Source organism: Silurus aristotelis (assembly GCF_946808225.1).
Source record: "Silurus aristotelis genome assembly, chromosome: 9".
NCBI classification, from domain to species: Eukaryota; Metazoa; Chordata; class Actinopteri; order Siluriformes; family Siluridae; genus Silurus; species Silurus aristotelis.
In genome coordinates, this window is record NC_139582.1 from 2,136,240 (window position 1) to 2,163,929 (window position 27,690).

Below are 27,690 nucleotides of genomic sequence, written 5' to 3' on the forward strand. Positions count from 1 at the left end.
CACATGTCACTAACCCTCATGGGCCTTCTTTCAGTTTTATTGATTCTACTAAACACGTGACCAATAGGTCCATTCCAGTGTGTGTTTGTAGGGGGGGGGATTATGTTGTCAATCCTCTTCCCGATATAACAGTTCCTAACAGGTTTCGAGTCAGTTTAATTAAATATGTGTTTAATTAACAAAAAACAGAGCAATATCTTCAAATCTGTGTGCAAATCGTGGAATTTGAGTTTATTTTTGATCAATGGCTCCACCCTGCTCCCCTATTAGAAGTATGAATGGTAAATGCAGGAAAGGCGGCCATTTTACACTGTGTCCCTGCTAGTCAGTGGGCTGTCGGGGGGAAGACGCGCTGAAAAAATAAATTAGCTTCAACAAATTCCCACAAGTAAAAAAATATATACATTTCCAGATATTAAAAAAAAAGGTGGACTTTAGTGGTAAGTGTGTATATATTACTTGTTTGGAGGGAAAAAACGAGATAAAAAAATCGCTAATTAGCAAATTAGCTTGTTCTGAGTGTTAGCCGCTAACTTGTGTAGTCCTGATCGTGTAGCATGCTAACTCACTGTGCTAACTAACATACGTCACTGTGGTGGAATCGAGCTGGAGGAGATGAGGGGGAGTTTATTTAATACATTTATACACGAATTCGATGGTAAAAGCTTTGAAATCGTGCCCGTTTAATATGATTAAAATAACGATCCCGTGCACGAGCCTGCTCGCGAGACAATGATGACTTTGTGAGGAGAAGCTAACTAACTAGCTTTAACTAGTATGGTGTTTGTTTTATTTATTTAGGCTGTTCTCCTTTTGTTTTCATCTCCGGGTTTGTATTTATTCATTATATAGCTATATTAAATTATAATCGCGCAGAGGAAACGAGTCAGATAGCTTCGATGCTAATCGCCACTTTTACCTCAGAGGCCCGTGTCTTGTGATGTTGCCGCCCGTGCGCGTGCTCACCGTCTCCGGTCTGAACTGTGAAGTGGCGGAAAAAACGGTTTATGTATTAAAACCTGACGCGTGAATACATTTTATTGGGGTTCTGGACATTAATATTTCTGATACTGCGGCATTATTTAGACTTCTATCCAACCGTGAAGTGTTTACACACACACACCATGTTGCTGTTTAACATTGTCTGAGAGAGAGAGAGAGAGAGAGAGAGAGAGTGAGGCCTTGTCCTGCTTTATTTATTCACTTTTGCATATAAAAGTGGCTTAAACGATTGTAATCTATGTAGGAAAAGTCGTGGCGGTGCTCGTCTTAGTCCCCCCCAATCCAATCCAGGGCCTTCTCAGCAGGTTCAGACCTGGAAATATGGAGAAGAGCGTCACAGGAGCAGTGGCTGTGTGTGTGCGCGCGCAGATCATTCACACTGAATAATTCAAATTCATGGTCTGGGTATAATAATAATACATAGATTAATGTGCTCAACTGTGGAACAGCCTAATCTGACCATTTGTTCTTTACACAGTGTGACACGTGTGTGTGTGTGTGTGTGTGTGTGTGTGTGTGTGTGTGTGTGTGTGTGTGTGTGTGTAGGGGGAGGTTAAAGTAGAGGATCTCAAACATTTGAGAAGTTCTACAGGCCTGATGTGGCAAGATGTATTTTGCAAACGTTGTGTAAATGCATGTATTTTTTTATTATTATTATTAGGATCTGTGGGTTCAGCTCTGTAAACATTTCAATAGGTTTAGGTTGATCACTCAAAATCATCAATCTGATAACTTGATTACTAAAAACTGAATAATAATGGACCACTTGGATTAATTTGGTATACCACGGCCGTGAAAAGCGTGGAAACACTGAGACTTTAACGGCTTTTGAAACACGTTCCTTTTGTTTATATGCAACAAACGTCCAAGCGCTCGAAACGTTATTTAGAGAGCAAACAGTTGTCTGTATCGTTATCTATTAAATCCATAAAATGGCCTGCACAGTCATCGCACCTAAATCCTATTGAACTGCTTTGGGAGGAACCGGGTCACAAGAAAGAAATCTCCAATTAGTGAAGAACACCTTTGGCGAGTTTTACGAGAGGCACTGCGAAGGTTTTGAGCTGAAAGTTTGAAGAAACGAACTGTCCAGATGCTGAGGGTTTTCTTCATGCTAATGGAGTATTATTTATTATTTAAATACTGTAGAACATTTGGTCAAAGGAAAAGTACCATGCATGCATGTCGAAATCTATAAAACGTAGGTTGCTCGCTATAGGTTTCCACACATTTTACAGCCACTGCAGAACGTGATGGTGTGTACGTGGTAAATAAAGGAACCCACTAATCTGCTTACTATCGTTAGTATACATGGGGCACGAGCTCTACTTCCTAGCTTTGAGCTTCTCTTCTACACGAGTGGACGTGTGAAGTGAGTAAATTTGAGTATGTTTAGTTTGAGGCAGATGGCAGGGAGAACACATTACTGCTGAACCCGTGTAACTCGATAAGCTGTCATCTATATTTACACTTAAAGAGCTCGAATGGTTTGTTTAAAGCTTCAAGTCGAGCACTTCTTCCCCTTTTTTCTGTTCTAATGAAATATTTAATAAACTCTGACGTGGTGCAGGAATTGCTGAACTGAGTAACAGACATGGACCAAACATTTTTGGAGCACATGGGAAACTCAGAAGCGATGTTCACAGCAGTTAAAGATCATCTCAGAAACTTGACTCCACTGTAACTTCCTGAGTGCACTATAAAGCAAAAAAAAAGTGTTGGGACACCTGACTTTTATAGCCTCTTAGTAGAAAGTTTGGATGCGGTAGCGTATTATCTTCCCAGAACAACAGTGTTTATTTTGTGTTCCGAGTCCATACATGCTCTAAAGATTTTGAGGTGGATAAAGTGAGCACTGTAGTATTGCTAAACGGATAACGAGACCAGTCACCATGTCTGTCACCATGTACAGGAACAGATTGGATATTTGAACGTTTCAGTGCAATGTTGTGCACTGATTGCTGCTGGGGCTGCACAATATATTGCAAATCTATGTATCATGGTATTCATACCGCAAGGCGTTATAAAGCTCAGGAGACTAAGTAAAAATCTGTAAACAGGAGGGTCTCTCTACTTGCACCAGTACTGTCTTTTTGCCAGTAGTAGCTGGAATGTAACCTCAAACCTGGGGTGCACTCGGCGTTCACATTCATCCCAAAGGTGTTCAATAAGGCTGAGGTCAGCGCTCTACAGCAGCTCTTCCACACCAACCCATGTAAAGCATATCTTCATGGAGCTGGCTTTGTGGTAACAGTTTGGGGAAAATACCACGTATGGCTGGAAGAGCAAACACTGAAAGTATTAATTAGACTTTTCCAAATTCATTAAAATTCATGATTATTTGATACATCATGCAGCTGATTTTTGGCATTTTTAAATTAATCAGCATCGGTCGATTGTGCTGCAAATTATGCCGATTATTAGTAAGGCGCATCTGACAACAAACCGCACGTGAGTTTTGTGCTTGCTTGAGAGAACATAACTCTTATACCAGCAGGTGGCAGTAGTCTGTATTCAGCATCCAAACAAGAAAACCGGAAGAGCTAAAACTGTAAATATAAAAAGCAAGCAGTGTTCACACCACAAAAAAATCGGCATCATATATCTGTCTTTGGCTGCCCTGATTTCTAAATATCGCTAATGGCTAGAGAAAAACCCATATCGGTCGACCTCTGCTTAAAACATTTTGTTTGTTCCTATTCATCCACACAACTCAGGCAGGTTCTTGTTTCAAGATTGATTTTATTAAATATTTAAAAGAAATTTTATATATATATATATATATATATATATATATATATATATATATATATATATATATATATATATATATATATATATATATATACACACACACACACACACAAATGCACAGGTCAGAGTTTTGGGAATGTGAAGCTGCTTAGATATTGCAGGTTGCTTGTGCAAACAGTTGTCTACAGAAAAATATCTTTCATTTCGACTCATTAGAGAACAAATTAAGTGTGTTAACTGATTTATTTATTTATTTTTTTCTCCCCACACACTACCTTCTTTCTTTCCCCTGATTGGCTGCCAAGACTTTGTCAGTTTGGGTGTGACTACATTAAACCACATCTTAACTACCACACTACATAACATGAGTAACGCAACCGATTGTTGAATTGGTTTTTGTGGGCTTTGAATGGGCTCATTGTATTCCGGTCCCATGGTGTTGGCTGTGTGCCTGGTTGTATACAGGAATCGATCATATTGAGAATGTTGGTGTACCGGAGTTTTTTTCTTCTTTTTTTTTTCTCCTCCTTGCTGTTTTTGTGCTGTGAAACAACAAACCTCCCTCAAGCCAAGAACATGTGATCCATCTGTCTAACCACCTACTAAAAGATGTTTAAAAAAAACAACTCCTAAAGCTTAAATTATATAACTAAATCACATTGTGTTTGTGCCACACGGGAATATTTTAAATAAATGCAGATTCATTTTTTATTATTCTTTATGTCCCAGTTCTTTTTTTTATTAGAAGCTCTTGAGGTTCCCTATAAGTTTCTATTGACTCTTGAGTCAACTGTATATTATTTGCCTCTGAGTTTGAGTTTACAATACTGTTTTATTTTCCTCTCTTGACAAAGAAAACCTTTCTTAGGTTTTTTATTTTTTTTATTTAATTTTTTTTTATTTCAACTTTAAACTTGCATACTTTAATTTGCTTGCGAGTGGAGAGGGTCTGCTTATCTTAGCTATAGACCTGTTATTGGGTGCAGCAGAGAGATGTAATGTTCATGTGAACCCTGATATTGTGATAATGGATATCTGTTTACTAATTTGTTTTATTTATTTTTATTTTTTTGCAGAAACGTTGAAATTCTATACAGGAAAGCGCCACTTTAAAGTAAGTGAGATTTGATAATAATTGTTAATGGTTCACATGCATATTATCACACAATCACACCACAAATTGTGCTCTGGGTTAATGATCTGTACATACAATATATTGTATTTAACTTTTCCAGACATTTGTGGTTCTTCCCAAAACTGATAGTTACCACTATATTAGAGCCACACAATTGTATAGACCTCATTGAAGGTGGTAGCATGAAAATTTCCTTTCACTTAAACTAGAAACCTGTTCCAGCATGACGATGCCCCTGTGCACAAAGCCAGCTAAGCAACATGTGCTCTTTGGGTTGGAGAGGGGATACATATCTTAAAATATATATATATTTAGTTCCAGTTTTTCCCAAAAGTGTTGACTGAGTTAGAGCAGGTCATGGCCTTCTGCAGGACATTCAAGTTCATGTCTTCATGGAGCTTGATTTGCGTTCAGTACGATTGTCAAGCTGCAATCTTGTTTATTAGAGGATATTAGTGTAAAAAGAAATTGAGAAGAAACACATATTGGGCTGATATTTTTTGGTCATTCTGGATATTTGTTTGTGTAATGTTGTTTTCGGTCGTCAGTCAACGCCTCCTGTTAGCGAAATGACGGGAGTTTAAAATATATATATATATATATATATATATATATATATATATATATATATATATATATATATATATATATATATATATATATATATATATATATATATATATAGGCTTTCATATTTTCAGGTTTTGTATTTGACTCCCGAGTTGCCTGCAGGTTTTCTCCTGTGCCGCATTAAATAAACCTGCATGCAGCAAATCTGTTTAAAGGCAGGGAGACCTCCAAATTAATAGATGAGCCGTTTTCCTGGTTACATGTTAACCCTGCATGCACACACACACACACACACAACGCTTATGTGTAGCTGCTTGTCTGTGGGTGGATTTTAGTCCTGCATGGTAACACCTCCATTATCTGGCACCGCAGGCGAGCTGTGTTCATCGACTTTGGCGCAAGTCTGAATTTCGGCAGATCTTAGAAATTTTGTACATATGTTTATTGAATGTTTGAGATGTGCACTGGTACACAATAAGATGATATATATTTATTATAGTGTGTGTTTTGGGTGGAATCGCGCACTGTTCAACTGTTGGTTTGTCTATTGAATCCGGTGTTACTTGTCAGAAGGGGAGCGGGTTGAAGTTGCTGGTTCGTAGGGTAAATTCGGTCCCTTATTATTACCTGGACGGCAAAAGCGGCGTGATGTTTTAATCCGCCTCAACGAGCCGTTGCGGTTACCATTGCTTTCTGGTCTTCTCAGCCGTCGTGCCATGCAGTAACCGTTAGCGCGCTCTCCACTGTGCACCTGTAGAAATTCACAAGAACCTCCGGGGCTTGGAACAGATGTGAACGCCAACAGTCACGTGACGCTTTATTGTTTAGATACAGAAAATAGTTTCGGATAATATGCTGTGACTAATGAATGTACTTGAAGGCTATAAGGAGTAAAATAAGTAAGGAGCTTTATACAGCTAAAAATAGGGTAAATGGTTTAATAGGATTGAAAAGTGTGATATAAAATTTGATATGGAATAACAGTTGGCCATTTTAGTCTGATTTTGTTTTCACCACATGCACTCACACTCTTTGGTAGTTCCTTCTAGAACTACCCTATGATGAAATTTGGATTGAAGCAAGGCTAATAAACATAAGACTAACAGTAAATAAGTAAATAAAAATAAGTGTAAGCATTTATTTGCTTGTTTCAGCTTGTTGGTCAGAACAAACCTGCTGTAAGTAAATGTTTATTTTTTATTTTTGGTGGGGTTGTTTTTTTAAACGCTGCTGACCATATGCTTCATTCTTTCCTCGTGCTATAGCCACCACCCCCACCCGCCCGCGTGCCCAACCTTTCATAGTCAAGCCATGAATAACACACACACCATGCAGCTGTCTTTGAACCGTTAGACCACTGTGGTGTTTGAGTAAAGAAACACACAAACAAAATGTCATTTTCATTATAGGTTTATAAATTATTAATTCTAAATCGTCACCAGTAAATGTAACAATAAACCACTTATACACTTCAACCTTCAAAATCCGTTCAGAATGACTTGCATATAAATTTTTTTAGCGTGTGTCAATCTCTGGCATCCACAATTCATTTTACGACAAAAGCCACCCATGTCTGTTGTTTTTCTATTTTACCTACAATGCTTTTGGACAACATGCTAATTAGAGGTCACCCTACTGCTGGTCATTACTCTCAGCTTTAACACATCATCTGCAAAAACATCAACATATAGGCAGATACCCTCACCCACACTGTGGTTTAAAATAGAGGTCGGTCAATATGGGTTTTTCTTGTTTAGAAATCAGGGCAGCCGATGACCGATATGATGCCAATTTTCTTTGGCCCATATGTCTGGCTGCTGCTGTTTTTTCCCCCCTTTATCTCATATAATATAACAGTTAATAAAAAATTATAAAGAAGATTGCTTAAACATTTATTAACCAGATCACAAGCCTTTATAGTCAGGGCACTTGTTACTAGGTTTTGGTTCCCATGACCACCTGTAGCCTAAAATACAGCTAGTTAAAGGCTGTTCTGTTACTCTCATTTTTTCTCCAAATGTTACTCTTGCTTTAGTTTTTGTCCACACCGTTGGCACTAGGTCGATTCTGCATGTCGAATCAGCAGCATGATCGGCTATTTAGCTTCGAGAGCAAGTGCACTTGTCTTTGCATATTAGCAGACATGATTGAAAAAGCTACACGGATCCGTTAGTAAGGAACGTGACGGGTGTCAACACCGCTTGCTTAGAGTGCCAAATACACTCTACTGCCACCCGCTGGTACGGGAGAGTTATGTTCTCTCATGCAAGTGCAGAATGTACAGGCACGGTTTGGTGAGAACCACCTCCACACACCTGCAAGCCAGTCAGATGACTTTGTCAGGGTAAATATCATGGTTTTATTTTATTTTAATGAACTCAAAACACGACATTTACCATGACAGTCATCTGATTGGCTTGCAGGTGTGTGGAGGTGTTTTTCTTTTAACGTTACTAACTTGTGAGAACGTCACCAAATTACACCAGGCTTCATCTGCTGCTTGTGTTTTCTGTCAGGAGCCGAGACAGCTAATCATCTTTTCTTCCACATTAATAATGAAGCTGTTGGAATTAACTGCTGGTGGTGTTTCTCTCTTTTTTTTTTTTTTTTTTTTTTTTTCCTCCCCAGTTGTCATCTTGCACTTTTAGCCATTGATCAGAATCACCATACAAGTTCCACCACATGCAAAATTCTTCCATGTAGCTCTGTTAGGTCATCAGGAAACGTGTACAAAAACTGACTTATGAAAGAAAACTGTGTGTTTAACACTGCATTTAAGGCTCTGGTTTACTAATCAGAACCTGCCACTGTTGGGCCTTTGAGTAAAGTTCTTAACCCTCTTTGTTCCAAGCTGACCCCATGCTCTGACTCTAACTTCCACACAAGAGATATGCAACGAAAATTGTCAATGTGCTTGAGGTGTATGTGACGAAGAACTTCCAGCAAATCACAGTCAAGTACTCGCACTGACCAGGGTGTAATACATTATTAAATTATTGCATCCAGTAGTTCTTTAACCATGGTCCAGTGATTTCTAACACCCAGTCATATGACCCCCAACAAGCCAGTTACATCACTGAAAAAGCACATTGATGGTGCCAGAACACGATTGTGCCCCCGAGGGTTTCATCCACGTAGGGATTACCAGCGCGTTACCGGTCTCCATTCATGTTCACCGATCAGCCATTTTTATCAGCGTCAATCTGACACTCTGTTTACCTGACACTGCACTCTGTTCTGCTTGGCTAGGAGAAAAGCTCACAAAAAGTCCCCAACCATCAGCACTTTCATTGTGGGATCAGGGGAGTGGTTTGTCCGGCCCTGGCCCAATTAGGGGACCCTGCCCTGTTAGCTGCTAAAGCCTGTGTTAATCACAAAGTGCTGTCTTTTTTGCCCTGTGTTGGTCTAAGTTTGTCGTCTTCAGGTTGTTCTATGTGGTTTGTTTTTCCTCGGAGTCCGAATCGGATGTACTGAAGTCAGCGTATCGTCTTCTCTCACAGTTACTCCGTTTCCAAACACTGAATCTCGAAGGCTTTCGTTCAGGCGGCCTTATCCCTGGCGTTGTCGTTTTTACATGACTGGAAAGCCGCCCTCTGTGGATACCGTTTTTGCTCTTTTTTATTCTTTGTACCTGAACTTAAAGTTCATCTGTTGTTTTGCATCGTGGCTTTGTGGAGAAACAGCTGTGGATTTGTGTTTGAGAAAATGTCTTCGTTTAACCTGGACTTTCTGCCAGAGATGATGGTGGACCATTGCAGTCTGAACCCGAGTTCATTGTGAGTACGGATATTTGTTAAATATTTGTTTGTGGTAGGTGTAATCCTAGCAAACCGCATCCTCCAAATATTTTTCTGTTTTCTTTCTTTTTTAAAACATTTCAGAAAGCATTACCATACACTCAATACAGTCCCTCAGTCTTCAAGAAATAACTGGAAACTCATTTTTTCCATGAGCAACTAACTGCCTTTCATCAATGATCTCTCTGTCCCAGCTTTTATTGTTTTGAATGATGAATGAAACCTTGTATAATCAGCACTGCAAGTTGCTTTGAACAAAAGCGTCTGCCGAATAAATAAACGTAAAAATATATATGTACAGAGAACTTTCTTTGTCATGTCAGGTCTAGCTAGTCTTTCTTGATATTTGATGCTGTAGAGCACTGACCTCAACCCTATTGATCTCCTTTGGGATGAATGAACACTGACTGCACCCCTGGCCTTCTCACCTCCCCTACATCAGTACCTGACTTTACTAAACCTCTTGTGGCTGAATGAGCAAAAATATCCACAAAATCTAGTGGAACATCTTTCCAGGCGTGTGAAGCGTATAAGAATAGCAAAGGGGACTAAACGTAGAATGCAAACTTTTGTCCATATAGTGTACGTCTTTTAAGATTTCAAAGTGGCGATTTAAGGAGCCGCCTGAGCTGCTCATAAAGCTTCAGAGAACGTGTGGAGGAGTGAAGATAAAGTTTGCTGATTTATTAGGGTATAAGAACAAAAACTGTGTATAAAGTAGTGTTGTTAAAATCAGCTGCTTGTGGTATTCAGTTGTTTAATCACGGTGTGTGTCAGTGTCCCACATTTTGTGTGGCAGCAGTGTTTAAGTGAGCGATAATTTTGCAAGGGTTGATTTTCATGTCATTTTGTACACGAAATTATTTTCATTATCTAGTTACCGAAGACGTTACAACCCACAGACCTGTTTCTTATTCTGTTTTTTGTTTTCCTCACCATACTGTGTGTGTGTGTGTGTGTGTGTGTGTGTGTGTGTGTGTGTGTGTGTGTGTGTGTGTGTGTGTGTGTGTGTGTGTGTGTGTGAGAGAGAGAATCCAAGCTGGTGATCATGCTCTTTCTTCATTTCCTAGTGTTATTTGTTGTCTTAAAATGCAGCATGTCCAAGTTGTTTGAGTACACAAGTTTTGTGCAATTGACAAAGACAAGGATAGAAATGGAGCTGCACCTAATGATTATTTTGATAATGATATAATCCGATTTTTTTGTTCTTGTTTTTTCCCCCTGATTAATCGGATAAATGTTTAGCTTATTATAACTATATAAAATCCAGGGTATACTATATTTCTGTATAAAAGTGTACTTTAAAAAATGCAAAAGCCAGATATTGAGTTTAATTATCATTAATTCTGACATTTTATATAGTTATAGTGGCTGCATGGGGGATTTCTCTTTCCGTTTCTTTCTGTTAAAAAAAAATAATAATAAAATTTGAGTATACAAGGTGAAGCAAATTGTATTCTTAAGGATAATTGCAGATGGCAAGTTGTTTTGACAATTTTTGTTTTAAAAAATTCAGACATTTTGTTCAGTTGTGAAGACACAAGCACCTAGAATATATAATTACATTTTGTATAATAAAATTGATATATGCATAAATTATACAAGCATTTGAACTTCTAGTAAATCTGCAATAAATCATGTTTGATAACATAAATTAACTGTTGTAGTAGACAAATGCTAAAAAAAAGAGAATGAAATGGAGAAACGCAGCAAGCTAACAGGCTTGATAAAAAAAGATAAATGAAAAGGAGAAAATATGCATTGGTGTTGAAATGAATGGAAAAACACAAAGTTTGCCTAATGCCTCGCAGTTTCTAGGCCACCTCTGCTTCATCTTTTTTGTTCTGTCTGCTTCGGAGTTGATTGTTAGAGTTCTCTCCAGGGATTGGAGGCTTAGTTAAATATATGCGATTCTATTGGTTGTAGGCCATTTTCATTTTCAACATGTAAAGATATTCTGGAACTACGGGGGGGGGGGGGACTCTTCCCGATTAGCAGAAGAAAACTTTGGATTTGACGAAGCTGCAATTGTGAGAAATTCAGAATTGCGAGGAAAAAATTGGGAATTGCGGATCTATTTGAATTTTATGTGGTGGAAACAGGCTTTTATATGAATTTTCCCCATTACTCCATTTATCATTTTGCAGCGTTAGTGGCAATGGATTTGTCTGTTTTCTAAATTTTCACGTTAATCGAGGAATCGTTACAGCCCTACTTTTCATAACTTACAGGTTGCCGTCTTCTTTATTGCGTTTAATAAAAAATGCTCCCATTGCTTTGGATGACTCGGACGCAAACTTTTTTCTGGTGTTGACTTTGTACTCTCCATGTTATCTTGCCCATCACGCTAACCTGTAGCTTGAGCAGCCCAACTAGACATTTGTTGACAATGAATTTCTTTATTGAGTATCAATTTGATCGATTAGTTGTTGCAGCCCTGCTTATTAACACACTTTTGTACTAGTTTAATAGTATCTCTATTGAGTATTTATACAGTTGTTTATTTTCTCATTTACACAATGTGTGCTGAATTATCAGACATTGGAGGGTGTTGGTTTTCTTTTGGATTGGAAATCTCATGATTTGGTGTTTTGTTTTCTTATTATTTGTTATTTCAGTTATAATGAATTTCTCCTTGAGCAGATAAACAGGCTGTTCTTTATAGATAAGGGTGTACCAGACCATATCTGTCCTTGTCTGAGTGTAAGGAGACCAGGCCTGCTGCTGATGGAAGGTTCTACTTGATGACGATGCCTTATCAAATAGAGATTCACTACAGACTCTTGTTTAAATGGCTCGTTTTACCTTATGTGGTTTTTCTATCAGATGTGTACTGGTAACTCCCTCTGAGGAAACTGGTCTGTCGAGCCCTGTACAATGTATGTCCTGTCTGTGGTACATACACTCAGTGGAGTGGCATCTCTACCTGGAATTGCAACTCAGCAGTCCAATACACTCCTGAATGGTACAGTCCAGAATATATGGTTAATCATTCCCTTTAGTTAGAGGCTATTTTGCTAACGGTGTGTATCTGCTGTACGTGGTGCTTCGTCCCGTTGTGTCTCAATTTTTATTTATCTTTGGCGTAAATGTTTGGAAAATCCCAGAAGGTCAGGCAAGTTTTTCCGAAAAAACTCAAACCAACCCATCTGGTAACAACCCTGCTGTGCTAATTAGGGCTGAAATGACTCGAGTAACTCCAGTAAATCGAATACAAAAATGAATCGTTTAGTTAATTTAACTACACACAGTGCACCATGTTTCTCCAAGGAACATAATTACTGACACATCACTCGCTAAACTCTGGAGCGCTCTGAACAGGTAAACGTTATAGAAACCTGTTTCCGCCGCATAAAAATAAAAGTTTGCCTAATTGAGTTGTTTTTCTCGCAATCCTGACTTTATTTCTCCCAGTTCTGAGTTTATTTCTCGCAATTTTTTATTTTTATTTTTATTTTATTTTTTATTTTTTTTAGCAAACTGTAGTGCCAGAAAGTTTTACACATTGAAAATGAAATACGCTACAATCAATAGAATCGCATGGTATTAAACAAAGCCTTTGATCACTGGAGAGAACTCTAACAATCCACTCTGGAGGAGACGGAACAAGACAGATAAAGCAGAGGAGCCTCGTTCCTACACCAACAGCTTCAAACTTGAGGCAGACTACATGGATGCACCAAAAATGTTGGGTGTTTATAGAAATAAAGAATAAAGTCGCACTTGCGAGAAAAAGGTTAGAATTGTTAGGAGGAAAAAACTCGGAATTGCAAGAAATAAAGTCCCAATTAAATTAAATGGGTTTAGTTTCAGATATTTTTTTTCTAAAAAGGAAACAAATTACTTGTTAATTAAGGGACCCATCTTATTGTCGCTTGTATGTTTATTATTGCTCTTTTAATAAAGAAAATAGTACTCGTTATCTGATTAATTGATGGAGTAAATGTTAGAATACCTAATTAACAAAATCATCAATAGCTGCACCTCTAGTGCTAATACAAGATGCGTTTTTCCACCTAATAATGTTAATATACATTTCTTAATTTCAGAACCAAGAAGATGAATGGGACACTGGACCATCCAGACCAGCCCGACATTGACTCTATAAAAATGTTTGTGGGTCAGATCCCTCGTTCCTGGTCAGAAGAACAGCTGCGGGAGCTCTTCGAGCCTTACGGTGCGGTCTATGAAATCAACATACTCCGAGACAGGAGTCAGAATCCCCCACAAAGCAAAGGTCTGGGATACAAACTACACATTATCTATAGGACTATGCTTTGTGATGCATATATTAGATCATGTATCTGATCACACCAGCGCTATCTAAAAACAAAAATTCTGGTGTTGAAGTTTATGATAGAACATCTGATTAATGACTTTGTTTGACTACTTTTTCTTCTCACCTGATTTGCAGGTTGTTGTTTCATCACATATTACACACGCAAATCAGCACTAGAAGCACAAAATGCCCTTCACAATATGAAAATTCTTCCAGGGGTGAGTATGGTCTGAGTGGATCATGGCTGTTTTAAGATATATACTATATGAACAAAAGTATTGGGACAAAATCTAGTGTTACACCTTCCCAGAAGAGTGGTGGTTATTGTAACAGTAAATGACTAAATATGTTTATAAAAAAAGTATAATATAAAATAATAAAATAAAAGAAGCACATTTCAACCTTATGGTTGGGTGTCCACAAACTTTTGGCCATATTATCTAGGTGTTGTATGTGTTAGTGTTTTAAAGATTGAATGTCTGATGTGTTCATTCTGTCATGTGCCAGATGCATCATCCCATTCAGATGAAGCCAGCAGACAGTGAGAAGAACAACTGTAAGTATCATATGGGATTCTTGGTTTTAGGGGTAATGAGGGTTTGGATTCTAACAGCTAGGCCCAAAACGATATTAAACGCAGTTTCTCTCTCTCTTTTTTCCCCCCCTCCTCTCTTTTTCCTCTCTCTCTCTGAGAAGTTGTCAAATCATTTTCACAGTGTGTGTCTCTCACTCTCTCTCTTTCATTGTGGTTGTCATATGACCACAAATTCTAGTCAGTAAGGTCAGGGGTCTTTCCTCCTCATAAGCAAACCTGTGGTGTTTCTCTGTCTGTCTCAGCGGTAGAAGACCGAAAGCTGTTTATCGGGATGATCTCTAAGAAATGCAACGAGAACGACATTCGGCTCATGTTCTCCCCCTACGGCCAGATCGAGGAGTGTCGCATTCTCAGAGGACCGGATGGACTGAGCCGCGGTGAGACGTCCTCAAATTCTGACTGCATCATGGCTATGCATTTCTAAAAATTGCTTTAAAAAATCCACAATTCTGTGAAAGTCAGAGTTAAAATAACTAGCAAGGCATGAATATTTTCAGACGGTGTCTGTTGGGACAGAGTTGTTGATATTTTCCTTTATTTTAATGAAAGAAGTGAATGTATTAGAATGATTTTAAGTTTAATTTCCTGAAATGCTGTAAAAAAAATAATAATAATAATAATAATAAATAAAAATAAAAAGTGATCCAGTTTCACTAATTTACTCTGTTCTTTTAACTTGTCTGTCACCTGGTGAGTTTTATTGATTGCATTCTTTAAACCTCCTAAGTTTATCATTGCTTTTATGGAATCTCAGAAAAGGCAAAAATCAGTATCTGTACAAACCTGCCTTTCTTTTTTTCCATCCAGGTTGTGCCTTCATCACATTCACAGCCAGACAGATGGCACAGTCTGCCATTAAATCCATGCACCAATCACAGACCATGGAGGTACTGCAGTCTAACATATGATGTTCTTTGATCGTCTTGTCCGTCTCCGATTTCCTTTTTCCTCTAATTTCACTACAGTTTACGCTACTCTGTGTTTGTGTTTGTGTTAGTGTAGGAGGTATACAAGTGATGATCCAGGTCTGGGTGAACCTGATTTTAATGCATGATGTTGAGGTGAAGAGCATTTAAATAGGCCTCATACCTAGCAGTGGATTATCACCTTAAATCATGATCACAAGTTCAAATGTGATGTTTGCAGAGCAAAACTCATTTAATCATTTACTAATAATAAAGCTATTGGAGTTAATTCCTGGTGCTTTTATTTTTATTTATTTGTTTGTTTGTTTTTTCCTTTACAGTCTGTATTAACCATATTACCATATCCACCACATGCAAAACTGCCCAAGAAGCTCAGTGAGGTCATTCAGAAATGTGTACAATCACTGTCTCACTCTGTACAGAACTGGAACTGAATGTTACCATGGTTACAGGTGTTAAAAAGCAGCGCATTAGTTTAGATTCAACTGACAAATGCAAACTTTGTGTGTTCACCTGAACTCCTTCCAGCCAATCACAATTCACTATTCACACTGACCATGGCATAAGTGTGTGCGTGTATATACACGTTTATTTGAACTGATTGATTATATGATTATGATTATATTTTTTTTTTGACTGTGTATGTGGATGATCAGGGTTGTTCATCCCCGATCGTGGTGAAGTTTGCAGACACACAGAAGGATAAGGAACAGAAGCGCATGGCCCAGCAGCTGCAACAGCAGATGCAGCAACTTAATGCTGCCTCCATGTGGGGAAATTTAACTGGCCTCAACTCGCTAGGCCCACAGTACCTCGCAGTGAGTACAACTAAGTGCTGCACACACTCACTTGGTTGAAGCCTGGTTTAAACTCCTTGTAAAGGCTTTGTTTAAGGACCTTTTCATTGGTGGCTTTTCTAATACTTGAGCGAAACATGAAGTTATAGCTCCTATTTCATTTCATTCCAGAAATGAAACAGCAGCTTCAATAGTGCTGAGCATCACATCTTTCTACTTCTGCTTGGCACACAGGATATTGTTCTGATTTCACCCAAAGAACTAATAGATAATAGTAGAATAATAATAGAACTAGGTCAAAGACAGTTGTAGATCTTGCTGATTTACTCCTACCGATCCCTTTTTTAAAAAACCTTTTTAAAGGAACACCTACGCACCTAGTCATTCACCTAGTCACCTAGTATTTGTTAAATCACCTGGCAGCAGTGCAATGCGTAGACAGATTGTGAAAATTAAAAAAGCTATCAGAATGAGGTAAAAAATGTGATCACATGTGTTTTCACTGTAACACTGTAAATGAGCAAATATAAGCTTTGGAGTATAAACCAGGCTTAATATTTTATTTTTGGATACAAGTTCAGGCACCTTCTGTAGCATTGCATGGGTTGAAATGGGCACACGGCTTAGTATAAACCTACTGCAACAATCGACATGTTGCAGTATAGAGTAGAGCATGCGATTCCTTCTAAAACACTTACATGGTGTGCCTACCTATGATTCAATTAAATAAAGACTTTGAATGGTTTAATCGATTTGTTGTGCTGTAATCGAGTTGCACCTGGGCGACAGATCTATGTTTTGGCCTTTCGAACTCTATTTTGATCAGTCTAACAATTTTAGGGTGCCTTCTGGATATTTGATTGGCAACTTTTAATTGGTGTTTCTTCATCCTCAAAGGCCGACATAGATGTGGAGCTCTTCTTTTTGTGAATGTGTTAGTGCTGCTCCATGGGTGTGCTGTGAAAATTCTTTTCTTTCCTTTGTTTTCTTTTTATTTCTCTCCTATTACTCCTTTTTTATTTATTTATTTTACCCAATTTGTTCATTCATTCAATCTATCCACATCCCACTCTCCCCTCCGTCGGTCAGGGTACAAATCAGGGTGTCGTCTATGTTAAAGGGTTGTCTTAAGTGCCACATAGTCCTGCTTGAAGTAGCGTCCATGAGAGAAATGTCTGATTTAAGATAAAAACAAATAAAACCTATATACTATGGACAAAAGTATTGAGATACTTAAATTTTTCCAGCCACATGTGGAATTTAATTTAAATCCCCAAACTATTGCCACAGAATCAGAGGCACACAATTGTATAAAATGTCTCTGGATTAAGTAGTATGAATTTTCCGTTGTTTGAAGACAATGACAATGCCTCTGTGCACAAAGCCAGCTCCAAGAAGATACATGGGGTGGTGTGGAAAATCTCCTGCAATAGAGCTCCAACTATATTTTTCATTTAAAATGGATTGGAAAGGCTTTACTTCTGTTTGGAGAAATTTAAACATAAAGTGACTATTGAGTATAAATGATTTCACCCAGTTTATACTCGAGTGCCTGCATGTCTGTGGATGAGAGGGCAGTGTACACCTGGTGCTCAAACTTTAAAATATGTTGTGAGGGTTAAAAAAAAATCACTACTACTTACTTCCTCGTTCTTAACCATTCTTATGGTTCTTTTTAGAGGAGAGGACCCTTTCACTACAGGCTTTGCATGGCTTGTGATATTATTATTATTATATAGTGTAATATACAGAGGAACCTATCAAATCTGCTGCTTTGCAGAGTTTACACTCAGATTATTAGCTAATTATATTGGGCACCAAAAAAAAACGACTTTTTCTTAGCACAATTTGGATATTTAAACGTTCATGGCTGGTTTTGAATTCAAGTAATAATAGACCCAAATATCCTGCGAATGACGCACCGCATTTACATTTTATTCCAATAATCATATAGGCTTCCAGTTTGCTGATGCTTCGGTTTTCTCGCTTCAGTGTTTGCTGCAGCTAATTAATACACAGCACGCTGTTTTTAAGGAGTGTGCCAATCAGTTGCGTGCTTTTTTTTTATTTTAATTTTTTTTTATGCACTAATCATAGCCGTGTGTGTGTGTGATTTCAGACGTGGATATGCGAACATTCTTTAATACGCAAGTATAAACCAATAGTATATTTATGCACTGGGATTTGATCTAGTTTTCAGACTCCGTACAGAGAAATCTCATTTTGTTGCATCGTCGCTTATTTTGTAACTTTGTCATGACCCCCCCAACCCCCGCTCCACCCCCCCCCCCCCCAACCTCCCCAATTACTTGAACTTTTTTTTTTTTTCCCCTTTTCTGATTTTATCCCTCGATCTCTCTCTTTCCCTCGTTCCTCTACTCACAGTCCTGGAAGCAGTTCTGACTCTCTGTGTTCTCTGTTTTGGTGTAATGTCTAGCTTTATTTGCAGCTCCTGCAGCAATCCACATCCTCGGGGAACGCTCTCAACAATCTCCACCCCATGTCAGGTGAGATCAGTGCTCTCGCTCGCTCTCTCTCTCTCGCTCGCTCTCGCTCTCTCTCTGTGTGTGTGTTAAAGCATAGAAGTCTTTATGGTCCAAATCTTTTTTTTTTGTATAGATTTCTATGCTTGTGTGCACAGGTCTGAATGCCATGCAGAATCTGGCTGCATTGGCAGCAGCAGCGAGTGCCACTCAGGCAACTCCGAGCGGCAGCAGTGCACTGACCACGTCCAGCTCGCCGCTCAGTGCGCTTACTAGCTCAGGTACTGCCTCCGGACAACAGACGCTCTCTGCCTGGGATAGCTGCAAGGGTTCGTTCTGCTTTTTAATCTCTCTTACCCAACAATGCCAGCTGTTTCTCAGTAGCCAGTGCTGTACTGTACAGTAATATTTACGCTAACTTCTATGTGTGTGATTTCTCCACTAACCCTACTGCTCTTTCCATTTTTCCCCTTAAAGCATCCCAGTGTATTCAGCAAGCTGCTTTTATGAGGAGAAATGCAATATTCGATTGATGTTAATTTTATTTTCTGATTTCTAAATTTTTTATTTTTTTTTTTGGTCGTCATTTAATCACCATAACATTAAAACCACCTGTCTCATAGGTGTAGCTCATTCTTGTGTTTCCAAAACAGTTGAGTCCCGCACTCCACAAAACTCTGAAGGTGTGTGTGGTTATCTGGCACCGAGACATTAGCAGCACATCTTAAAAGACCTATCAGTGGTGAGGTAAACCCTCCATGGATCGAACTTGTTTGTCCAGCACATTCCACAGAAGCTGGATCTAATTAACGGCTGGCAAGTTTGGAGATTGAGTCAATCTGTGTGTTGCAGTTGGAATGTGCAGAGAGATTTATCCTGCTGAAAGATGACACTGTCATTAGTTTCCCAGAACAACAATTCATCGTCGAGACTTTTTTCCCCTGGTGTTAGTTACTCAGACTCTTGTACTCCAACACATCTTGCTGTCTAATGCGTCCCATTTCTTTACAGGTCCCACTGTACAAGATGATGAATGTTTTTCACGTCACCAGGCAGTGGTTTTAATGTTATGGCTCATTGTGTATGGAAATTTCCAACACTTATTTTAATGGGTTTTTTTTGTTTGTTTGTTTGTTTGTTTGTTTTTTTAGTAGTACTTTGGTGCTTAATTATATTTCCCTTTTCTGCCCTCTGCACACAGCAGGTTCCTCTCCCAGTTCAAGTACTAATTCTGTGAATCCCATGGCTTCTCTGGGTGCACTACAGTCTCTGGCTGCAGGTGCCGGTGCTGGTCTCAACATGAGTTCACTAGCAGGTAAGAAATTATTCTTATTTATTAATAATTCTGGTCTGAGACCGAAACTGGACATAGTGATGATCACTTGTTAAATCATTTGGCATTCTAAAGATTTGAGACTTGTTGGGGAAGATAACATTTGTAACAAATATTTCTGTAGGCATGGCTGCGTTGAACGGTGGCCTGGGCAACGGAGGTCTATCTAATGGTTCTGGCAGCACTATGGATGCCTTGACACAGGCAGCTTACTCTGGGATCCAGCAGTACGCAGCCGCAGCCTTGCCCAGTCTTTATAACCAGAGCCTACTTTCTCAGCAGAGCATCAGTGCTGCTGGCAGTCAAAAAGAAGGTCAGTGTCGGGAGTAGCACATCTATGCAATTCAGTGTCCTTTAACTGTTTGAGCATTTTGCAGGTGGGTCTAAATATTGGTTATACATTTGATCAGTAGAGTATTGCTGCCACTTCATTTTATTATTTTTTATTCTTGGCCACAGATTATCTAGAGCGATAAGCATTAAGGGCCGTGCTCAAGGGCCCAACAGTGGCAGCTGGGTGGAGTCACTGTTGCATAGTATTTAATTGTAAGACTTTTGTAATACTGAGCAATTGTGTGAATCTTGAAACAAATCTAAAAACACTTAATACTGAGAGCAGAGAGCATGTTGGATTGCAATTTTCATGATTCTAAAGCTTGAAGCCAGAAAAGCAAAGGGACAAAAGCAAACTAGGGGTATAAGGGTACACAGAATTCTTGGTTCGGTACGTTTTTAAGTCACAGTTCGGTACAGTTAGGGGGAAGAAATGCCAAACACCAAGTTTCTTGTTGTTATTTTATATTAATGCAGTTTTATATTATTAACATTTGTAAATATCAATGGCTTGCGGTTTTAAATAAAATGCCTGCTCGGTTAAATAATATATAAAATATTTTATAAAAAAAAAAAAATATATATATAGAATTAATTTAATTAATGCAGTACAATTTTATTATATTGATTAAAATTAAATGTAAAAATTTAAGTTTACATTTGAGACCCCATTTGAGTAACGTGTGCGCACACGCATGCATATGTTTTACATTCAATATTTAAGTTTCAAGTTTAATAATAATAATAATATTAATAAATGTGCTTAAAGTGCAAGACGGAGACTAAACAAACTTGCCACTTGCAATTTTTTTACAAATATTTTTACTATCCACTCTTTATGCTTCTCTTACCAAGCTCTGTATTTTCTTCATAGGTCCAGAAGGTGCAAATCTTTTCATTTATCACCTGCCACAGGAGTTTGGTGACCAGGACTTGCTTCAGATGTTCATGCCTTTTGGCAGTGTTATCTCTGCCAAGGTGTTCATAGACAAACAGACTAACCTCAGCAAATGTTTTGGTAAGCAGTTCATTATTAACTATATATGCCAAAGTTCTTTTTAAAATGAATTCGGTAACTTTATTATATTGTCCAAATACTGTTCACTCTGTAGATAAAAGGTGTTGATTCTTGATTGGTCGATCGTGTGGGATTATGTTTTTGTGTTGCATGCATGATATTTAATGCAACAGCTCTGTACAGAGAATGGTCAAGACCTTCTGTGATTTCTGGTCTGAGGGGTTTTTTTTTTTTTCTCCCTTTCAATCAATCAATCAATCAATTAATTATTTATTTGTCTCATGACTGCTGTGCAGAGCAACTCAGACCAGAACACTCTGGAATTAAAATGATCATTTCCTGTACAGCGTCTCTTGCGTTTGTCACGTTACGAAAGAATGAATGCAGCATATGCCTGTCTCAACGAAAAACCAAACTCAGCTGAGTGGTGATCATCTCGCCTTATTTCTCATCAGTTTTTCTTTGCTAGCATTTATACCTTTTTGAATACGGTCAGAAGTTTGTGTCTGTGGACCTCAGGGAAATCTGGCTACTGAAAATGTAACATTTTAAATTATATTCTGCTTAAATGAATGATATGAGAGTCAGAAAATGGTCCGATCTCATCAAAGGTGCATGTTTAACTCCTATTGTCACCATAAGCACAAAGATAACATCCAGAATAATTCCTGAATATTACATTCGAGCTTCAGGATTGGATACAGGATTTTACACACCTTTTGTTTGAGGAGCAGGGAAAAAGTAGAACTGAATTTTTGTTTGATTCTCTTAATTTTGTTTGCATTTTCAAATCATAACTTTTTAATTTTTGTAGCTAATACAAAATTCCAGACTTTCAGGATTTTCCAGGATGCACACACAACTTAAGAACAGAACAAAACGTCCGGAGAATTTGTTTCCGCTGATTATTGATAGTTATTGCTGATCAATGATCTCTCACCACTATCTTTTAATGTATTTATTTACGTTTGTTTATTCGCAGGCTTTGTGAGTTACGACAATCCCGTTTCATCCCAGGCGGCCATTCAGTCAATGAACGGTTTTCAGATCGGAATGAAACGACTGAAGGTTCAACTAAAACGATCCAAAAATGACAGCAAGCCATATTGAGTGCTTTTACTCTAAAATGGACTTGGTTTGAAAATGTGTCCCCGGTAAGTTGTGTGTGACGCTGGAAAAGTACAAACACCTGCCCCTTACCCCTTAACCCCTTCTCCTACTGTTCCTTCACTCCTTTTTTTTTCCCCCCCCTACATATCTTCTTTCTTTAAAAAAGAAAAGAAAAAACATCACAAAGAAAAGGAAAAGCAACATGCAAAATTGAGGTTGTTTGGTTAAGATATTTTTTAAATTTTTAGGCTTCATGGAAATTAATTTCTTTTAAAAGATTTTGGTGCCATATGAATCTTTCTTGCTGTGTTCAAATCGTTCATCAGAAGGATGTTGCACAATGAAATGCGGTCGCTGACAACTCTCGGTTCACTGTCATTCTCTCATCCCGATCATGTTCCTGCAGATTTTACCTGTTGTGTTTACACTATTGACTCGAATCGTGTGTGTATATGTATGTGTATATATATATACACACATACATATATATACTCTTAATAGTCAAACCGATGCCTCCTTGTAAAAGCTGCCTTTTAAATAGAATCTGGAGGTCTGCTGCATACATGCAAACGATAATCGTTTTGGTTTTTTTCTTTCACCACGATCTGAAGCAGGTCGCTCATCAGACTCTTGTTTCCATAGATGCCTTTTTAATGTTTTTTTTTCTGGTCTTTTTTATTATAGTAACTTATTTATTTATTTAAAATACTGCTAATTTATTTAAAACAGATTGTTGTGTACATTTTAGTTTTTTTTTTTTTTTTTTTTCTTTCCGTGTTTTATTTATAAAACATTTTCATTAAATTGTGGTGTTTTGTTTTGGGGGGGGAGGGGGTTGTTTTATTTTTCTTTTCTTTTTTTCTTCCACTTACCAAAAAAAAATAATAATAATCATATTTGGTGAAGTAATTTGTTTTACCCTGTAGTTTATTAGGACGATGTTGCTCGGCACACGAGCTGGTCCAGTCGACAGAGATGAGTAGTACCAGGATCTAATGTTTACTCTCAGGATTGCTTCATTATTTATTTTGATCAGATAAAAACAAAAAACACACGTAATAAAGCAGATTAGCACCGAATGAGCGAAAACTTTACCACCGGATAGGAAGGTATTCATATATGCTTTTCACATAGTCATTCCCGTCTGTCACCTCAAGGACACAAGCCACTTTAATTTAGTCCCCTAAGCATTTTAATTAATTACGATTCACCGCTGAAGTCACTTCGTGCCACGGAAATGACATTTAAAAGTATTATGTAAAAACTTTTGGAGAGATGACATTCAAGTTGCCTGATTTTCTTCTTCTTTTTGTGATGTGAGGGTGATTTTATTTAAAAAAAATTTCACCTCAGTTCAAGTGGTTGTTGTATGCTTTAAGCAATAATTGCATCCTGAGTGTGACGTCTGTCTAAATTTACAGATAAAAATACACTTGCTATAGTCGGTTATTTATTTTGTCCTTCCACTTCAACATATTCTTGTGAAATTTCCAAATAGGTACTTGTCTCCTTTTTTTTATTTTTTTATAAATAATCTTTCCTTCTTACTTAGTTTGGCATGTCCAAGTTCCTCTGTACACTTAAATTGTAATCATGGTTAATTAGTAAACCTTTATATTAAGGTTAATATTTAATCATTTCATTAAGGCCTACAGGGTCTTGGTGGTTTTTTTTTTTTTTTATGGATGTGGACGAGAAACCATTGACCAGATGATGTGTATATGAATTAACTCTTATGCCTTTTTCTATTTTTATAGAGGTTTTATAATATTGCCTAAAAAAAATATTTCTCTGAATTAAAAAAAAAAGTTTAATAATCAGTCAGAAGAAATTCAGCAGTATTTTGTAGAATCCTGATGTGAAGTTTTTGTGAATACATTCACAAATTGTTCAAGCGACAGGCATGTGGCCCTTTTTTCTTTTTAGCTGTAAGTGTATTGTCTTTTGTCCAACACTCAAAAATTGTACCAAGAGTTCATGCGTAGATGTCGAGCTGCTGAAGCTTCTATGATGCTCTTCCAGGGTTCAGTAGAAAGTTGTTGGAAGTGGAAACACAATTATGTGCTGCCAGTTTGATTAATAATTTTTGCATCACACAAACATGTGGCCAAAGGTTTGTGGACACCTCAGCCTACGCTTTGAACATCCCTTTTTACATTTAGTCCTCATTTACTCTAATAATTAAGCTTCACTCTTCTGGGAAGATGTTCCACTAGATTTTGTGGAGTTTTGTGCTCATTCAAACACAAGGTACTGATGTAGATGAGGAGTCCTGGGGTGCAGGCAGCGTTCACATCCACCCCAAACGTGTTCAATATGGTTTACATCTCTATAGCAGGAGATGTTCCACTCCAGCCCATGTAAATCATATCTTCTTCATGGAGCTGGCTTTTTGTGCGCAGGGGCATCGTCATGCTGGAGAACAGGTTTAGGTCTCCTAGTTCAAGTGAAGGGAAAAGATGGTCCTGTGTGCTTCCAACTTTGTGCTAAAGGTTGGGAGAAGGAGCACATATGCTGGAAAAGTAGGGTGTCCCAATACTTTTGGCCATGCTGTGAGCGCTAAAAGCAGCATGCAAATAAACGAAAATATAATACGAAACGTCCTACAGAGAATTGCTTCTGTTTTTTTTTTTTTTACTTTGAGAAGCGAGTATTAATCCACGACTAAAGATAAACCCAGCTGTGTCTCGGTACGAAAGCTCGCCGTCCCGAATGTCACGTAAAACATTAATGAACTACGATAGCTTTAATCTGAACCCTGGAACTCTTAGCGTGTTTCAATTCTGGTCCTGTAAATGCTCAATCTATGGTCTCTGTGCCTCTGTAAGAAAATAGTAATAACAAAACATGTAATGGTATAAACTGGTTCAGGCCTGAGGGTGTGTTCTAGAGCTGTCATGTACATTTCTGAATCCAAAGATTATTTTACATGGGGACTCTTGCTCTCAGACCTTATGACTACTATCTACTTGTTGGGGGGGGGTGTTATTTATAATTACTTATTTATTTAATAACGTATTTATTTGGGTCCTAGTACAAGAAGTCATTGTGTAAGAAGCGCTGGGGTTCGAAAGCAGCTGCATGCTTACTGGACGCTCACTTAGTTTCACTGATGTGCCAAACAGTCCTATATATAAAATACAAGCTGCTGTATGGGATACGTTTGTCTTAAATTTTTTGTGCGACTTGAATATACGTGTAGGTTACTGTCGCTGTTTGCCGTTAGTTTTTTTTTAATAAATATATACAGACTGTAAACGTTCTTATTTCTATTATTTTTTTGCCCGTTATAGGACCTGTATGCACAAATAGTAAGCTGCCTTCACGTTGTCTGTTGTTCGCGTTTACTTATACGACCCAAGCACAAACTGAACTGTACATTTTTAAAAGGTCTAGGGAAATAGAAAAGCACAAGATTTTTTTTATTTTTTTTGCATATAAACGACGGCTATTTGAGAGAGAAAAAAATGTGAAGTCAATCAGCTTTACCGTTGAATGTCGCTGATGCCGATTGCTTTATTTGATTTTATTTTCAAAGTCTATTGGAAACCCTAGCTACCTACATTAAAATACACCATGTTGAAGCTTTGTTGTTGTAACTATTGGTACACACGCTTTTTTGTCGTCTCTTGGTGGTGTTGGATGTAAAAAAAAATTTCCCCTTAACTCCTTTTTGGCATGTTGCTCGTCTCTCCTCTTCCTCCTCCTTTTTTCTTTCTCTTATCCCCCTGTGTTGCATTCAGTGTTCTATCCAAAGTAAGTAATGTATACCTTTTGTACTTGTGACCCCTCCCCTTTGAACCAAACCCCACCCCCATGAACCTTCTCCATGCAGAGATGATCATTTTGACATGATTTTCTGTTTCTTCTCCTCTCCTTTTTTCTGTTGTGGCTTTAACCTAGTTTTGTTGTTCGTTATATTTTTTTTTGTTTGTTTTTTTCGTTCTAGATATCTTCGTGCCCGTTTGTTCATCGTTTCCCCCCTAGCATGTCGATGTGACGTCAAAAGTTCATCGTCCAGTCCGTTGTCCTCTTCGCTTCTCTGACGCTTGAAATTTTTCCACCCTTGACCTTTTTTTTTGTGTGTTAACTTCAGTGTGGTTACTTGTTTTGTGTGGTGTTCATTTCTGTTTGTGCTGCCAATAGGGGGCGCTAGAAAGACTGCTGTTACTTATTAACTAAAAGAAGAAAAAAAAAGTAAAGTTTCTTGTTCAGAACAGAGTCTATTTTTGTAGAACTTGCGAACATAACCACTAGCAAACGTTTTTAATTTTCAGTGTTTCGTTACCCAGTTCGATCGTTTTTTTTTTTTTTTTTTTTGTTTCGTGAAATGAATTTTATTTTTGCATTGTTTTAAAGCAGTCTTTCTAGTGCACTCGTTTTTACTCTTTTTGTTTCCTCTAAAAGCAGCCAATCCATTTATAGAATCACTTTGTGTGTGTGTGTGTGTGTGTTTGTGTGTGTTGGGTGTGTTTTCCTCTTTTTCTCACTTGTACACTTTTTTTTTATTTTTTTTTATTTTTTTTTTTATAATTCACATTTTGCTGAAACTGAGGATAACCTTGTTATTGTGCTAGGGTTTAGTTGGCATGACATATATATTTTTTCCGTTTTGTTTTTTTGATGGCATAATTTTTTGGGAGTTCTTTAACCGTGTGACGTTATGATAGACACTTGAATTGCTTTTTCTTCTTTTCGTTTTTTCCCCTGTTTAGCGTGTCAGGATATCATAGGCACATGCTTTTTTTTTTTTTTTTTTTTATTGTGTGAAAATCAGGATTAGTCTGAAATAAATTAAAAATAAGCATAAAATAAGCGAAATTAAGTTGTCAGTTAGTATATATATATATGAGTGTGCGTTTCTTTTATTTTTTTTTTTGTAACTGCACTGACATCCTCAGCAAAATGTGATTTAGTTGTGTTGGAACAAAAAAGAAAATAATTATACATATATCTATAAAAAAAAAGAATAAAATGGTGCCAAAAGTTTTGCATGTTGCTGTTGGTCACATTTTATGTATTTTTCATGTCTCCTGGTCCCACTTTTAAATAATTAATTTTAAATTTAGTTATAACCACATGTTAAAAGTGGATTTTTTTTATTTTTATTTTAAAAGGGTATTTGTAATGAAGATTTCTTGTATTAAGCACGGGCCAGAAATCCTTCTTTTTTTGAAAAGTTTGTGGCATGTTGAACGGTCCTGAGTTTTCTGATCAATCTGTTTTCAAGTTTTGGGTTTGTTGTCCTCAGTCGTAGCCACAGCGCCGTCTTGTAGTCCGTCTGTCTTTAACTTTTTTCCCCCTGGTAATAAGGCTTCCCTCTTAAAAATAAAATTTCCACCCTTTAAATTGCCCTTTTTTTATTTTTAAAGGATTTGGCAACCTGGTTTTATTTCAACAGTGGGTTGCTAGCACACACAAAAAAAAACTTTTTTTGGCAAATTGGGTTTAACGCTGCAATTTTTTGGCATTTTATATCTAGATTTTAAAGCTGCTGTTTGTTTCAGTGTACTCTGAAAAATGACCTGTGGGATGTTTGTCATTATATTGATACAGAG

The 27,690-nt window shown here is 37.7% G+C and overlaps 1 protein-coding gene across 19 annotated transcripts; it reads left to right on the forward strand.

Annotated features, from left to right (window-relative positions):
* Window positions 1-295: 295 nt before the first annotated feature.
* Window positions 296-27,122, forward strand: celf1 (cugbp, Elav-like family member 1). 19 transcript variants are annotated; one of them, XM_083549996.1, is made up of 15 exons: window positions 296-440; window positions 4,833-4,870; window positions 13,308-13,495; window positions 13,673-13,755; window positions 14,045-14,093; window positions 14,375-14,509; window positions 14,940-15,019; window positions 15,715-15,876; window positions 18,293-18,362; window positions 18,497-18,667; window positions 19,543-19,653; window positions 19,796-19,984; window positions 20,879-21,022; window positions 22,005-22,176; window positions 26,082-27,122. In XM_083549996.1, the coding sequence occupies exons 3-14, from the start codon at window positions 13,318-13,320 to the stop codon at window positions 22,130-22,132; spliced, it is 1,500 nt and encodes a 499-aa protein (XP_083406122.1). In that variant the 5' UTR covers window positions 296-440; window positions 4,833-4,870; window positions 13,308-13,317; the 3' UTR covers window positions 22,133-22,176; window positions 26,082-27,122. The 19 variants fall into 19 exon arrangements, with proteins under 19 accessions (XP_083406122.1, XP_083406138.1, XP_083406127.1 ...); XM_083550012.1 differs by having other exon boundaries at window positions 297-440; window positions 19,540-19,653; XM_083550001.1 differs by having other exon boundaries at window positions 297-440; window positions 18,497-18,619; window positions 19,540-19,653.
* Window positions 27,123-27,690: the final 568 nt, after the last annotated feature.